Genomic DNA, 16,845 nt, shown 5'->3' on the forward strand with positions numbered 1-16,845 from the left:
CTGTTTAATAATACTACTATGAAGCACTTAGTTCAAGGAGCGTAGTAATGGAAATCACTGTTTTTCTTATCTACATATCTACAGTTGAATGGTTCAGAGATTATCAGGAAAAGCAGCAACTGACGTTGAATCAATTATTCATTTTAATATGACTTTAATGGATTGATTAAGGGAAATGAGTCAAAGGCACATTCACATCACTGACAGCAAGTCACTGAATGTGGAATAGACCAGAGGGGATAAGTGACCAAAGCCTATTCCAATGTAGATCTGAGCCTGCAACCGTCAAGGTCCAAGCATTCCAAAGAACTGAGCTGGGAGGCAATCACCCCAGTTATTCCATTCTGTGGCCTCAATAACCCCAGTTATTCCAGTCTGTGGCCTCAGTGATGATCATTCTCAGAAGCTCCACAATGAAATTGTGATGAAATTGTGTTTGAAGTGCCTCAGGTTTATCATCACTATCATCCAGTCCCTTCTGATTCTGTGCTTGTACACACACACACACACACACACACACACACACATGCGCACACGCAGTCTAGCAGCTACGACTAAACAATGATCGTGGCTGATTTTTCACTATCTAGCTTGTAAAGACTAAAGATTATGCATGTGGCTTTCTTAGTCTATATGTCAAAATTCCACATTGGAAGTTCAGGTACCAGCCTTTAGAAGAGCTTCTATTACAACTATGATATTGAGTGGCAATTGCTTTCAAATTAAATGTATGTGTCTTTGCCTTTGTGGTCTACATCATTAAGAATGTACTTCATCAGAAAGGCATGGAAAAACCATGTTAAACAGATGTACTTCCAGAGAAGGTCCTTTATATGTCAGTCCACATTAGTGGAATTCAGATCCAACCTGTAGGTTAGATCTACTATAACATAACAGCCATTGAGGCCAGTAATGATCAGCACGGGCGCTGCTTCAAATTCCTGAATTTTAACAGGTCAAAGGTTTAATAGCAGCTGAGACTCGAGTTCTGGCCAGTGCTAATGTCAGAGTGCCAAGATCAATATCCTAGAGCAGGAATATTGCCAATCCTCAATGCCAGCCAGCTGGAAATTGACCTGTGAAAATGTATCGTCCAAGGGCTCTTTTCCCACTGAAGATCTAATCCTGTATTTAAAGACTTATCCAAATAGGAACAGCTTTTTCCTGAAGAAGTACTGAACTTCTAATTGGTTATTAAAGGACAGTCCTATTAAAAGAAAAAAAAATTAGCTTTATTTGTCACATGAACATCAAACAGAGTAAAATGCATCATTTCATTTGGGGACTTCACCCATATTTGTTTGAAGAAATCCCTGCCCAATTATCTTCAGCGTATAACCTGGAGCATCAGAGGCCCCAACACACTAGACCAGTGTTACACTAAGATAAAGAATGCCATGCCCAGACCGCATTTCAGGAAATCTGGCCACTTGACTGTCCTTCTCCGACCTGTATACAGGTAGAGGCTATAAAGCAAACCTTCAGAGATTAGAACAACAAGGAGGTGGTCGCAGGAGTCAGAGGAGTGGCTACGGGAATGCTTCAAATCGGTGGACTGGGCCAGGTTCAAGAACTCATTCGTGGATTTGAATGAATACACCATGGTTGTCATGGACTTCATAAAAACCGTGATAGATGAGTATATCCCCAGAAAATCATTCAGAATTTTCCCCAATTAGAAGCCCTGTATTACCATGAGATCTGCACTCTGCTGAGGGCCAGACTGGAGACATTCAAATCTGATGACCAAGAAAGTTACAAGAGGTCCAAGTATGGTCTCTGGAAAGCCATCTCATGGGTGAAGCGGCAACTCTGGTCTAAACTTGAATCAATGAAGGATGCTCAACAGTTGTGGCAGGACAGGATCACTATCGCCTTTTATAAAGTAAAATCAAGCAACATAGGCAACAACAGGGCTTCACTTCCAGATGAGTTCAATGGCTCATATGCTCATTAAAAGATACAGGAACTTTCACAAGCTCCCCAAATCCCCGACGATCCTGCGATTTCAGCCTGAGGCCGATGTGCAAACAGCCTTCAGGAGAGTGTATCTACAAAAAGCATCCTGTCCAGACAGGGTATCCAGCCAAGTACTAAAGACCTGTTTTGATCAACTGGCTGGAGTGTTCACCAAGATCTTTAACCTCTCAGTTTAGTGGTCTGAGGTACCCATCTGCTTCACGCAGGCTTCCCCTCATACCATTGCCCAAGAAGGACGTGGTAACCTGCCTCAGTCACTGTTGTCCAGTTGCACTTACATCCACAGTGAAGATGTGTTTTGAGAGGATGATGATAATAAAACACATCAACTCCTGCCTGAGAAGCAACTGGGATCTACTCCAATTTGCCTATTACTGCAACAGGTCCACAGCAGATGCCATTTCATTGGCGCCTCACTCAACCCTGGAACACCTGGAGAGCAAAAATGCTTATATCAGAATGTTCTTTATTGACTATGATTTACACTAAGGTGTAACTTCTAAAGAGGAAAAGACAGTGTATTTGGCAAGCCGGTGTCCTGAGCAACAAGGATATTACTCATGCATTTAAGACTCCAGTCATCACTTAATATACACCATCATGATACATGATTCTCACTCATTCAATGCTTTAACGGCTTCTTCATTATTGCAACTTGGTCTATGGTGCGACTCTGATGGTAATTCTCAGTTTTATTTATGGTTAGCAAGAGTTGGCCACGCCCAAAATTTTGGCTGTGTTCTCAAGAGATGGTAAATGTGTGCATACTAATACCCAAGCTACAGCAGTGGTGAAAATTGTTGATACAGAAGCCTTCAGTCCAAACATTAGTGAAGTTTGAAAGCGAGTTCACCAAATTATACCTCCCATAGCCTGTAACTGGGCTACTTGTTTGATGAATATCCTTAACATATATCTATTAATTTTGCAAATTGCTGATGCTTGACATAGTCAAGAAAAAATGAGCCAAAGACATAAATAACGGATACACTATATTTTCCTATTTTTATAAGCTTCCTTATACTGCAACTTCTGAAAGATGTTTTTTTTTCCTTTCCCTCTCCAGTTTCCTTTTGCAGTGTTTCATTTTGTAATAGAAGTAACTCTTATTGTCCATGAGGTGCATATAAAGTGTTTCAAAATAAAATCAGTAAGAGTAAAATTTCATGTCACTTGGAGCAGAGATGGATGAACGGAAGGAATCCACCCTTAATATGGCCGGGTTTGCCTGGGAACCACAAGTGATCTTTTGGGAAATATTATTAAGTTCACATGCCTTTATGTCTTTCAGTCAGAAAATTCAGAGGATTCTGAGATTTCCCCTGGAGTTCTAGCTCTTCTAACTTTAATTCATCCATCATTCAGCTGACTAAGGCCCAAGCTCTGAAACTCCAATATATAAATCTGTCTGAGTTTTCCACCAAAGAAGCACAGCACAAGGGTGAAGAAGTGGAACCTCATCCTCTGACTGGACACTTTACAGCCTTCTGGACCTAGCAATGAGTTCAACAATCTGAAATAATTAGCACTTTCATTTCAAATTTCCAGCATCTATGCTTTATTTCTCAGGGGGCTTCTGTCCTGCTTCTCCCATTTACACTTGTTCTGCTTGTCCCATTTACTCTTACACCAAATTGACCTTTTATCCACTTAAATAAAGGCAGAAGATACTACAAATATCTGGGCAGGCAACATCTGTGGAAAGAAGAGTAATATTAGTCTTACAGGTTGAGAATATTTCACTTGCCTTGATAAAAGAACATCAACTTGAAATGTTAAACATGTTTCTCTCTCCGCCAATGCTGGCTGCCCTACTGAATATTTGCAGCGTGTGACATTTTCTCTTCTCGGGCTTCCAGCCGGGAACAGCTATCAACTTTAACTGTTGCTTCAATGAGAAACACTGCCATCTTCATCATGGATGATCCCAGGGAGTTTCTAGTCCGGTGGTATTTATACCCCAGCCGTCTGTTTGTCCTGATTGATTAGTCCTCAACCAATCAGGTTTACGCTTTCCCACCTTCTTTACAATTGAATTCTATTTCTTACTTAGAAAGACAGTATTGTCTTTGTTAAAATTCTTTTCCTTTAGTTTTATTTCAATGGCTTCCTTTGCCATGTGGTTCCAAAAGCCATTGGCATGGTACAGTAGTTTCGTGCCATCAAAGTCAGTCCTATGGCCATTGCAAGAATTTTAACAAAGACAAAAGGTCACGCTCTAAGTAAAGAACTGGAATCTCTCTGGGGTATATAAAGGACCCAATGACACTACTTCAAGGAAGAAGCAAAGGCAGGTGGTGTGGGGTAGAGGAAGATGTGTGGTAGTTTCCCCAACATATTATCTCACCATCTTGAATTGTACTTCATCTTAAATCTGTTTGTAGAAACAGCAGTATAGAAATTGATGCCTCTATTTCTCATGCTACACAAGAGCATTGGCTATAAAGGGGTTTGTGATATGAAAGGGATATGGAATGAGTCACATTAATACAGGTCTCCCATGTATTCTTTTAAGTTATTCAGAATTACTTTGAATAAAGAATAGTATCTTTGTCCTTTAAGATTCTGCCTTGACAGAATTAAAGGGGACACATTTTACATCTCAAATGATAGTATGGAAGAGACAATATTGCTACAGCTGTCTAACTCTCCCTAGATTTATTTACATTGAAGTTTCACATTATTGGGCAAAATCTAAATTAGCCACAGCACATCAACTGTCCTGATGCAATATTATGATGTCATAGTTCAGTATGTAATTGAAGTTAGAATATCTACCTTTAGCATATAGAATTTACCTGAAAAATGAAACAGATAACAAAATTGCTTTTTCCCTTTCCAGATTATAAATTGGATAATGTGTGAGTGAATGCAGTTATAAAATATTCATAGTGATAAAATGTCTTCAATCACACACATTTCCCTTCAGTTTCCAGCACAGTAAAACCACCAAGATCTTTGACTCATACATGTTACACATTGTTAAGTAGACATAACTCACTTCAAATTTCAATTGTTTCTTCATGCCAGTCTGTCCAGCTCCCTTTTCCATCTTCTTCTCATTTGTACTGAAGAAGCCATCCGTGGTCTCTGGAGGCAGGGCAACTTCAAATGACAAAAATCAAAGATTGCGTTCGTAGTCAGGTTCATTCCGAGAGATAATTTCAATAGATACATTCAAAAGCGGTAATAATGTACATTTATTCATTTTACATACATTTGATAAAAAATATAAATACTAATTATAAATGTTAATATCTAAAATATAAAACTACTGCAAAACATAGTAAAATACGTTAAGAATCACATGTCAAGAGTTTATCATAGAAAACACAAAAGAAATAAATGTTCCATTTGTGTCTCACAATGCAATAAATATATAACCCTAACCAATCCCCCAATTCCTCACAAATTTTTGGTCTTTCATTAAAAGTACCCTTTCCTCATCTGCACAATGCAGACAGTATAAAGAATGTTGCAACAACTTTCATAAGTTCCATAATTACTTCAATTAGATTTAGATCAAGTGTCAAGTCCTGAGCTCAGCGCTCCAACATAATGATTTGACAGTATACATAGAAACACAAAATCACTACAGGAGAACAATGGCTTCACCAAGACCAACAAACCTTCTAGATGATTTTTCTAAACTTTGTTCTGCAGAATCTTACAAGACCTTAGCACAGCAACATAATTCCTGCTGTTCTAAAAGATTAGATTTTCTCAACTTAAATCATTTGCAATATTTTGCATTTTAAAATAAATTTACATTTATTTTTCCCATTATTTATTGATTGATTACATTTCAGCGCGTTGCTTAAAAATGCAGCTGGCTCAAATATTCAAGTGTATTCTATAGCATGGTTTAACTATACAGCCCTGAACATCATTGACAGAATCTAGCAGGCAGCCCCTGGATACCCGTAAACTTCAATGGTACTGTTGTGACAATGTTCACCAAGTCCTGAAACGTGTCTTCTAAGCAGTAGATTTTATATTTCATCTGTGATCTAAAGTTAAGAAATCAAAGCTTAAAGGTCTCTAATTCTCCAGCAAAGAGATCTAGATACTTACTGTTCATCAATAATTCACCCCTGAACCCATAAGTGACTGCTTTACTTCTTAAACTTAGTTAATCCATTCCTTCAAACAGTAACTCTCTAATTTCCTTATAGAAAAAAAATTCAGGCATATTTTCTTATGTCAGAAGATTGATTGAAGTCTTTATTATTGCAGTCTGAGGGGCCATTAGGATTAACAGCATTAAAGGGAGAGTCCAAGTGGCACTAATGCATCAAGTAAGCAACTTTAATGTCATTTAAACAATTCTGTAAACAATCTTAAAAGTTGTCAACAAATACAAGTTGGCCACTGTAAACTGATACGTTTTTCCACACCATTCTCACACTGCGAAGACAGCACTCATTCCAGGATACAATTTTACATATACCAAAATCTTCCATTACCTCACCCAAAGGGCAAGACCTCACATGCTATTGGATAGTACAGCAGAAACCCTGGCTGACTTCTGTCTTCCCTAGTCCAAGGACATGGATTAGGGAGATTTGTATATAAATAGATCCTCGTTCTTGCTCATATAATAGCACACAAAGAGCCAAAGAACTTTGTCCAAATCCTTTTATTGGATTTTAGTACCCGTATTCTCTTGAAGAATGCCATCATAATTACTTATATTAAAATATTTAAACAATCCAGTTTAGTATTCTTTTTGTTGAGTTGATACTATAAGCACTATTTTGCTTTATCTGTCCGAATTACAACAAAAATGATTAGGAGGGGTTACTGAGCATCCAACTTCAGCTGAGTTCCATCTATTTCCCCAACCAATATTCATCACTAAAGCAAGTTTCAATACTCTCTCTCAGGGAAAGAGAATCGAAAACTAGAGAGGATAGGGTGGGAGGGAAAGGATTTTAAAAGTGACCTGAGAAGCAATTTCCTCACACAGAGGGTGGTCAATAGATACAACAATATCATTTAAACTTTGACAGGCACATGAAAATGTTTGGAGAGATAAGGCCTAAATAGGATTGGCCTAGATGGGGAAATTGGCCAGCATGGACAATTTGAGCCAAATGCTCTGTTTCTATGCTGTAGTGTTCTATCACACTGTGACACTAGTGATGAATTACATTCAAAAGTGAGCTGTTCACAGGTTATCAAGATCTTTGACAATCACCATTAAGCCCAGAAGTTCCCACTTCACATCATCTGCTCCGGTTTGACCACAGTGAGGCAGTGCAATGGAGTCAGTTCTATAACGCATTTATCTTGACTTGCCCAAGCAGCTGCACATAGTGAGGTAGTATGGAAGTTAACATCCTACACATGGTAATTGTGTGTGTGTGAGTTACACAGTTAATTGCTTGGTGATTAATCTCCTCTACAACAATACATTGCTCAGGAAAACAAATAAAACTGCAGTTGCTGGAATTCATTTAAGAATCTCAGGGTGGTATACAGTGACAAATAGCCTCTGACAATCAAGTCCAACTCCTAGCCTTCTCGTGTGGCTTAGCCTCTAAGCCCAGCGGAACTGTTTCTACTGACAGGAGAAGGGGCGAAGGCAGGTCCTGGTGCCTTAAAACCAGTGCTTCGGCTAGATGGAGCTTGTCAGCCTGGGAAGGCAGTCCATCTAAGAGAGGGAAAACTCTGATTTCAAACCTCTGCTGCCTTGCGGCCATACCCGCTCATGGGAAAGGCTTCGGGAGTACATCCTGAGGACAAATCCGGAGCTGGAGTCCCTAAGGCAGTCCAACATTGCCTTCAACCTCTTTCTGGCAACTCCTGCAACGACACTAGTGCCAAGCTGTATCGGTCTAAATGTCCTTCCCTTGGACAACATCAGTGTCGTGGAGAGGGGAGACTTGCCGCATGGGCAACTGCCGGTCTTCCATACAACCTTGCCCAGGCCTGTGCCCTGGAGAGGACACTCCAGACTTTCCAGGCGCAGATCCATGGTCTCACAAGACTAACGGATGCCATCAATACGGTGACATATATGCCATTGTCATCGTTATATGCTGTATGGAATGATGTAGATGATTATGGTCTCATGACCATGATCATTCTTGGCAAATTCGTCTACAGAAGTGGTATGCCATTGCCTCTTTAGGGCACTGTCTTTACAAGACAGGTGACCCCAGCTATTATCAATACTCTTCAGAAATTATCTGCAACCAGAGCTTATATTATGCACCAGCAGCTTATACAACCATCCACCATCTGTTCCCATGGCTTCAAGTGACCCTGATTGTTGGGGGGGGGGCGCTAAGAAGGTGCCACACTTTGCCCAAGGGTGACCTGCGGGCCAGCAGACGGAAAGAGGGACTTACACCTCCATATATGTGTTTCGATGACAAATTAACTTAAAACTTTGGAATTGGAAACAGGATAATGAATCTCAAGCAGGGGTCCAACCCAAAACATCAATAGCTCCTTTCCTCCCACAGATGCTGCCTGACCAGCCAAGTTCCTCGAACAGTTTATTCTTTACTCCAGATCCAGAAGTCAAAGTGAATAGGAATAAGGAACCTTGGTTCTCAAGGGATATTGCAACTTGATAAAGAAGAAGAGGGAGTTGTATGACATGTATAGGAAGCAGGGAGTAAATAAGGTGCTTGAGGAGTATAAGAAGTGCAAGAAAATACTTAAGAAAGAAATCAGGAGGGCTAAAAGAAGACATGAGGTTGCCTTGGCAGTCAAAGTGAAGGATAATCCAAAGAGCTTTTACAGGTATATTAAGAGCAAAAGGATTGTAAGGGATAAAATTGGTCCTCTTGAAGATCAGAGTGGTTGGCTATGTGCGGAACCAAAAGAAATGGGGGAGATCTTAAATAGGTTTTTTGCGTCTGTATTTACTAAGGAAACTGGCATGAAGTCTATGGAATTAAGGGAAACAAGTAGTGAGATCATGGAAACTGTACAGATCGAAAAGGAGGAGGTCCTTGCTGTCTTGAGGAAAATTAAAGTGGATAAATCCCCGGGACCTGACAGGGTGTTCCCTCGGACCTTGAAGGAGAAATTGCAGGGGCCCTGGCTGAAATATTTAAAATGTCGCTGTCTACAGGTGAGGTGCCGGAGGATTGGAGAGTGGCTCATGTTGTTCCATTGTTTAAAAAAGGATCGAAATTATAGGCCAGTAAGTTTAACAGGGACTTATTAGGGAGAGTCAACATGGCTTTGTGTGTGGTAGGTCATGTTTGACCAATCTATTGGAGTTTTTCGAGGAGGTTACGAGGAAAGTGGATGAAGGGAAGGCAGTGGATATTGTCTACATGGACTTCAGTAAGGCCTTTGACAAGGTTCCGCATGGGGGGTTAGTTAGGAAAATTCAGTCACTAGGTATACATGGAGAGGTGGTAAATTGGATTAGACATTGGCTCAATGGAAGAAGCCAAAGAGTGGTAGTAGAGAATTGCTTCTCCGAGTGGAGGCCTGTGACTAGTGGTGTGCCACAGGGATCAGTGGCTGGGTCCATTGTTATTTGTCATCTATATCAATGATCTGGATGATAATGTGGTAAATTGGATAAGCAAATTTGCTGATGATACTAAGATTGGAGGTGGAGAAGACTGAGGAAGATTTTCAGAGCCTGCAGAGGGACTTGGACCAGCTGGAAAAATGGGCTGAAAAATGGCCGATGGAGTTTAATACAGACAAGTGTGAGGTATTGCATGTTGGAAGGACAACCCAAGGTAGAACATACAGGGTTAATGGTAAGGCACTAAGGAGTGCAGTGGAACAGAGGGATCTGGGAATACAGATACAAAATTCCCTAAAAGTGGCGTCACAGGTAGATAGGGTCGTAAAGAGAGCTTTTGGTACATTGGCCTTTATTAATCAAAGTATTGAGTATAAGAGCTGGAATGTTATGATGAGGTTGTATAAGGCATTGGTGAGGCCGAATCTGGAGTATTGTGTTCAGTTTTGGTCACCAAATTACAGGAAGGATATAAATAAGGTTGAAAGAGTGCAGAAGAGGTTTACAAGGATGTTGCCGGGACTTCAGAAACTCAGTTACAGAGAAAGGTTGAATAGGTTAGGACTTTATTCCCTGGAGCGTAGAAGAACGAAGGGGAGATTTGACAGAGGTATATAAAATTATGATGGGTATAGGTAGAGTGAATGCAAGCAGGCTTTTTCCACTGAGGCAAGGGGAGAAAAAAACCAAAGGACATGGGTTAAGGGTGAGGGGGGAAAAGTTCAAAGGGAACATTAGCGGGGGCTTCTTCACACAGAGAGTGGTGGGAGTATGGAATGAGCTGCCAGACGAGGTGATAAATGCGGGTTCTTTTTTAACATTTAAGAATAAATTGGACAGATACATGGATGGGAGGTGTATGGAGGGATATGGTCTGTGTGCAGGTCAGTGGGACTAGGCAGAAAATGCTTCGGCACAGCCAAAAAGGGTCAAAAAGGCCTGTTTCTGGGCTGTAGTTTCTATGGTTCTATGATTCTAGAATCTGTAGCTTCTTGCGTCTCCAATGAATCTACCCTCTCATTGTCTCCCTTTATCATGTATATGATCCTTTCTCATCCAATTTCTTTAAAATGCTTCCCAAAGAGTCAGTAGTCTTGGGCCTTGTCGCTCGATCAATTGTAGCAAAACTCCATATAGTACTTACTATAGTCTCACACCTCTCCCTTCTCCCTGCTTTGTTTTGAAAACTGACCACTATCCACCCTTCCATCACTTCTGAAGAAGGGTCCCCAACCTGAAATGTTGACTGGATTCTCTTTCCACAGATGCTGCTTGACTGAATGATTTCTTCCAACATTTCTGTTTTTGTTTCAGAATGATGCTGAGGTCTGGTGTCTAATACAGTCCGGAAAGTGAGCAAAATGTTGGCTGTGGCATATTAGAGCTCCGCCTCTCTTCCTTCATTTACTCTAAGCACACAGATGCTGTGTAGTTAAAGTGCAGGAAGTACTGTGCTTCCTTAGCAGCTTTGATCTGAATTAATTGTAACCACAAGGCCATAGGACATAGGAGCAGAATTAGGCCGTTCTCTGTATTGGTTGGCTCATGGGTAACCATGGGTAACCATTTGATTCAGCTTCTCACCACGCAGGGCTTGCTGAAGTTCTATTCGAGAAGTTTTTGTTGTGCCATGCCAAAGTCCCATTCTTTTGGTAAGCAATGTCTAGGAACTCTCTCATGCTCTTCACTAATCTTCAGTGATGTTGGTAACAGTTAAAGTGAACAGCACTCTCCATTATTTTCTGTGAATGGACAGGACTCCCCATTCATCAAGCACACCTCGAGCTTTTCTGCTCTCACAGAAGTTTGCAGAGAAAATTCAAATTGTTAGCAAGGCCACAGGAACTCTAGCAATTAGACATAACATAGCGGAACTTGCAGTGTGCTCGACCCAAAAACCTGTTATGCACAGAATCAGGTGTTGAGATGAGAGAAAGCACACATTAGTCAGAATATTCATTTCCCCAACTGTCCATGTTAATTTGAGGCGAGTAACTGAGCACCAGACACCTGTTTGATATGTTCAACTGATTCAGCCCAAGGATCAGCTCGATCATCAAGAACATTTTTCACTGAAATTGCTGCTAGAACTGCACAATTGATATCATATTTAGCAGGTTGCTAGACAAGTTTAAAGGTTTCAGAGATGGCTCGCTGATTATACAGAGTACAATACAATTTGAAGGTAAGCCAGTCAGTTGCTTTATTGTTTCAGCATGAGACAGAGAAACGTTGTGGGATCAGGACTGCCAAGGCCACTTCACGTAACTCTCCTGATCGCAGCAGGTATTATAATTAGATTAGATTCAACTTTATTGTCATTGTGCCGAGTACAGATACAAAGCCAATGAAATGCAGTTAGCATCTGACCAGAAATGCAAAGAAAAGTGTTATTTACAAAATAACTGCCAATAAAAAGTGCTACAGCACACAAATGTAGAAGTACTGAGACAGTACAATATGGGTGCAATACTGCTTAGCACTGTGATGTGAGGTTCAGCAGGGTCACAGCATCAGGGAAGAAGCTCTCCCTGTGCCTGCTGGTGCAGGAGCGGAGGTTCCTGTAGCACCTACCGGATGGGAGGAGAGTAAAAAGTCCATGGTTATGCTGAGATGCATCCTTGATAATGCTTTTCACCCTGCCCAGGCAGCATTTATGGTAGATGTTCTCAATGGTGGGCAATTGAGTGCCAATAATTGGCTGGGCAGTTTTCACCACACGCTGGACTGCTTTGCGGTCCAATACAGGACAATTGCCATACCACACTGACATGCAGTTGGTAGATAGACAGAGAGATATCGAATTGCTTTGCGGTCCAATACGGGACAATTGCCATACCACACTGACATGTAGTTGGTGAGTATGCTTTCAATGGTACAGTGGTAAAAGTCCATCAGTATCCTTATAATGAGAAGATCAAGAGTGTTGATGAGTTACAGCTTGTAATGTAACAAATATACAGGACTGCACCATCTTGAAATCCCCAGATATGTTAGGAAGCTCTTTTTTTCCTCTAATATTTTACATTGAGGTATCCCAGGATTAGCATGTTGCTTCCAAACTACAGGGTCTTCCTGAAGAAGTTAAAAGAAAAATCCATGATGAGCTACAGACAACCGAGCAAACCTTGCTGATTGGAATGAATCCAGGTTAACGTAAGCACAGCTTAGCTTTAATCATCTCAATCTGATTCTGATTTGCTACAGGTTCGATGATGCGGGGTGGTCTGGAAAGGCAATATCTGGCTGGGACTAGTGAACAACTGTATTCTAATGAACAGCCTTTAATAATTTAATTAATATACAGTAGAAATATTTGATTTTACATAATAGTCATTACTTACTTTCTATGAATAATTTATCAGAAATAATGTCTATTATGCAAAGCACAAGAAAAAGAGATTTAATTTTGGTAACCGGCCAACAGATAGAACAATTTTGTCAGCTGAAAGCTGAGGCAGATGAATTAGACACACCCATAATTTAATAGATCTCCAACTGCAATCATTGGCTAGTAAGACTGATAAACTCTATGGCAGCTTACTACAGTGAAGTTTTAGTTCATTTCATTGTGTATGACCCTAAAGTAAAATACTAATTATTGTGTCGCAGTATTAATCATCTTTCTTATTCAACATGTGTATCTACCCAAAACTTCAATATATTTCATTAAATTTATTCTGCATCTATTTCATGCTTGAGATATGGAAACATAACCAATTATGAATGTAGTCCCTTGATTGGGTGGAAGCTTGCTGCAACCACATTAATAATCTTTGCCGCTCAAAACCTGGCTCTATTCATCACAAATTTATGTTCTTCTAAAAACTTCTGTGTTGAACTTCTCAATGTTTGACCCCCCCACAAAATTTTCAGAAAAACTTTTTTAAAAGAAGAACTGATATGTTCCAAATCAATGACAGGTTGCCCTACAATTTCTACAGTGGCATTGTATGAAAATGTACACTTGGTAAAAATAACAGATTTGTTGGAAATGCTATTAAATGAATGTCTAGTTAATGATTATTTGATAGATACTTTAATAACTTATTGCTGATTAGTACGCATAAATTGGATCAAATGATAAGGTAACAGAAAATTTCTAAATTTCGTAACAGACATCTCGTTTTTAAATCTTCACTTTCTGGAATGGTACATTAAGCCTCTTCCTCCAGCTCAGTGGTCCCCAGCCACCGGGCCGCAGACCGGTACCGGGCCGCAAGGCAAGCGCTACCAGGCTGCGAGGAAACAATATGATTTGGCGATATGAGTTAGCTGCACCTTTCCTCATTCCCTGTCATGCGCACTGTTGAGCTTGAACACACATGAGGTCATTACCCGCATGTCATCCATATCAGCGCGGGAAGGAGATCAACTCCTCATGTTTGCAAATTACGGCGGGCTGAAAATTATGTTTGCCATAACATCTCTGCCGGCATTCTGGATCAAAGTCAAGGGCGAATATCCTGAGATAGCCACGGAAGCACTGAAAACGTTGCTTCCATTTCCAACATATCTCTGCGATGAATGTAACAAAAACTAAATTGCAGAATAGACTGGACATAAGGAACCCCCTTCAAGTATCGCTGTCTCCCGTCACCCTTCGATAGGACCGTCTTGTTGCAGGAAAACAAGCCCAGGGCTCCCACTGATTCAGCGATATTGGTGTGTTGCAATGATTTTATATGTTCATAGGGGGAAAATATGCGCTGTGTGTTTAATATCCAAACGTTACTTAAAATGTTATGATGCTCTTGACTTACTTATATAACCATATAACAATTACAGCACGGAAACAGGCCGTCTCTGCCCTTCTAGTCCGTGCTGAACGCTACTCTCACCAAGTCCCACCGACCTGCACTCACCCCATAACCCCCCATTCCTTTCCTGGCTATATACCTATCCAATCTAAGTTTAAATGATAATACCGAGCCTGCCTCTACCACTTCTACTGGGAGTTCGTTCAACACTTATTTCAAGCCCTCCTGTCCTCCCCTGAGAATTGACTTATCGCTATATTCATGCGAGGAAATATGCGCTGTGTGTTTAATATTAAATTCATTAGATAAACCCTTTTAGAAATGAAATTAAGTGTATTAGCCACTTATCACCGATATTCTGGTCGTGATTAACAGCGCCCCCCTCCCGAACAGAATCGCCAAAAACGATTTATAGCATAAAACGGCACGTGCAGGCATACGCAAGTCACGCATGCGCACTGGTGCCCGCGCAAGGCTTCATGGTCATTGTGGTCTTTTAGGTAAACACAACGTATTTGACTGCTACTGTACTCTTGTCCGTTGGCAACCATCCCCCCGCCACCCCCCCCCCCGGTCGGCCGGTCCGCAAGAATATTGTCAATATGAAACCGGTCCGCAGTGCAAAAAGAGTTGGGGACCCCTGCTCAAGCTAGTATTTTTAAACTTGCTTTGTAATCCAGTTAGACACAAAAATATGAAAAATAAACCATATCCCCTTTTACAATAGTCTCCTTTAATCCTCACTGAATCGTTATCAAAGGAAGACAGCTAGAAGAAAAAGAAACCCGCACAACAGGAGTTGAGAAATATATGGGAAGCATACAAGTAATGAATCATATGGAAACCTGATGCTTAAAGTAATTTTAATGTTTTCAGTGGATTGCTCTTGCAAAATGTGACTCAGGGTACAGCAACTCTGTCAATGGTTCTTTGTGTCATTGTGACGTGGAAAGTAGTTGGATGTGACCAAATCATGTTATCCCAGAAGTCTATTGAATATTGAAAGGCCTAGATAGAATGGAGAGAATTCTGGTTAATTGGGACACATCGATTATAGAGGGGGAGTCTAGGACCAGAGGGCATTGCCTCAGAATACAATGATACCCCTTTAGAGTAGAGATGAGGATGAATTTCTTTATCCAGAAGGTTGTGAACTGTGGAATTCATTGCCACAGGTGGCTGTGGAGGCAAAATCATTTGGTATATTTAAAGCAGAGGCTGATAGATTCTTAAGGGCTTCAAAGATTGCCGGGAGATAGCAGAAGAATAAGGCTGAGAGGGATAATAAATCAGTCATGATGGAATGGCAGAGCAGATTTAATAGGCTGAATGGCTCCATTCTGCTCCTGTGTCTTAAGAATTTGGCACTGCATGGTACATGACTCCTGGGGTTATTTTGAACATTTTACAAACTTGCATTCGAGCCATTCCACTGGGTTATAAAGGCACATTTTCCCCTCGCTCTTTAAGGGACCACCAAAAACTGTGTTCTGAAAATGGATATAACTAAACCTGTACTCAATTGTCTGGTCTCTGATAATCGGATAGACACCAGCAGGAATAAACCAGGTATTGCTTGGCTGCAAGTAATTTTTTGATTGCAACATAAATGTGGGATAACTCTCAGTCCACAAAATAAAATCAAACTCGAATTCATATCATCATTATATACAATATTAATAGTGGGCAAAGGAATTTAAGAATGTTATTTGCACTGAGAATTGTGTTTTCCTTCCCTTCGCAATCTCTGCCAGCTTAAACAAGACTCGATAACTAATTAGATATTCCCCTCCTTTCCCTTTTCGGTATTTAGAAGCACATTGCACAGACAAAGAAAAGTAATATGCTTCTAACTGCCACATCAAGTCACTGAGTCTCACCCTGTTAGAGGTATTCCCTTTGTTCCACCCAAATCTCCCCCACCTTCTCTGTCACTGAAAACTAACCTGTTTACTCTCCTTCCCAATTCCAACACAGGGTCTTGACCCAAAACATTGAAACTGTTTCCTCTTCCACAGATACTGTTTGACCTGCTGAATGTTTTCAATATTTTCCAGTTTATTTCATTTTTAATGGCCTTGATGATATACTGTATGTTTACTTCTTGACATAACATCAATTTCATTATATCAAAACTGCACATCTTAGAATTTCATAAAAATGCCATTCCTTTAGATTTGTAAAAACTAGCTACAGTTCTAAATATCCAGTTAAATACATTAAAAAAACATTTTTTTCAGTTATAATGACAAAATTGTGTGAAAAAAGTTCACTTTTTAAATTAGTTTAAAAGTCTAGTTATGTTACATGTATTGCAGATCACAGTCTGGATCACTAAGGTTGAATTGCCAATTATGTATTATCCTCTGTTTATCCTATTAGGAAGCAACTGTAAATGTAAATGCTTTATTTGACCATATTCACTTGAAACTCTTTGATTCTCAATTCTCATGCTAAGAAAATGCATTTTGGCTGTAGATCAGACAGAATTAAATAGAATAACTAATTCATTAAGTTAAAATTTAAACACTGTTTCTATGCTAGCCAGAAGAGTGAACTTTTTTTTTGAAGATCAAAGAAGATATCCCCCCCCCCCCACCC

At 40.2% G+C, this 16,845-nt stretch overlaps 1 protein-coding gene across 1 annotated transcript in view; it reads right to left on the reverse strand.

The window, feature by feature from the left end:
* nkd1 (NKD inhibitor of WNT signaling pathway 1) overlaps positions 1–16,845 on the reverse strand; it is a 98,002-nt gene that overhangs the window by 16,042 nt on the left and 65,115 nt on the right. Inside the window, exon 5 of the mRNA XM_063066892.1 lies at positions 4,982–5,085. Within this exon, the coding sequence (XP_062922962.1) occupies positions 4,982–5,085 (104 nt within the window). The remainder of the gene's footprint in view (positions 1–4,981; positions 5,086–16,845) is intronic.

Source organism: Mobula hypostoma, chromosome 14 (genome assembly GCF_963921235.1).
Source record: "Mobula hypostoma chromosome 14, sMobHyp1.1, whole genome shotgun sequence".
Lineage (NCBI taxonomy): Eukaryota > Metazoa > Chordata > Chondrichthyes > Myliobatiformes > Myliobatidae > Mobula > Mobula hypostoma.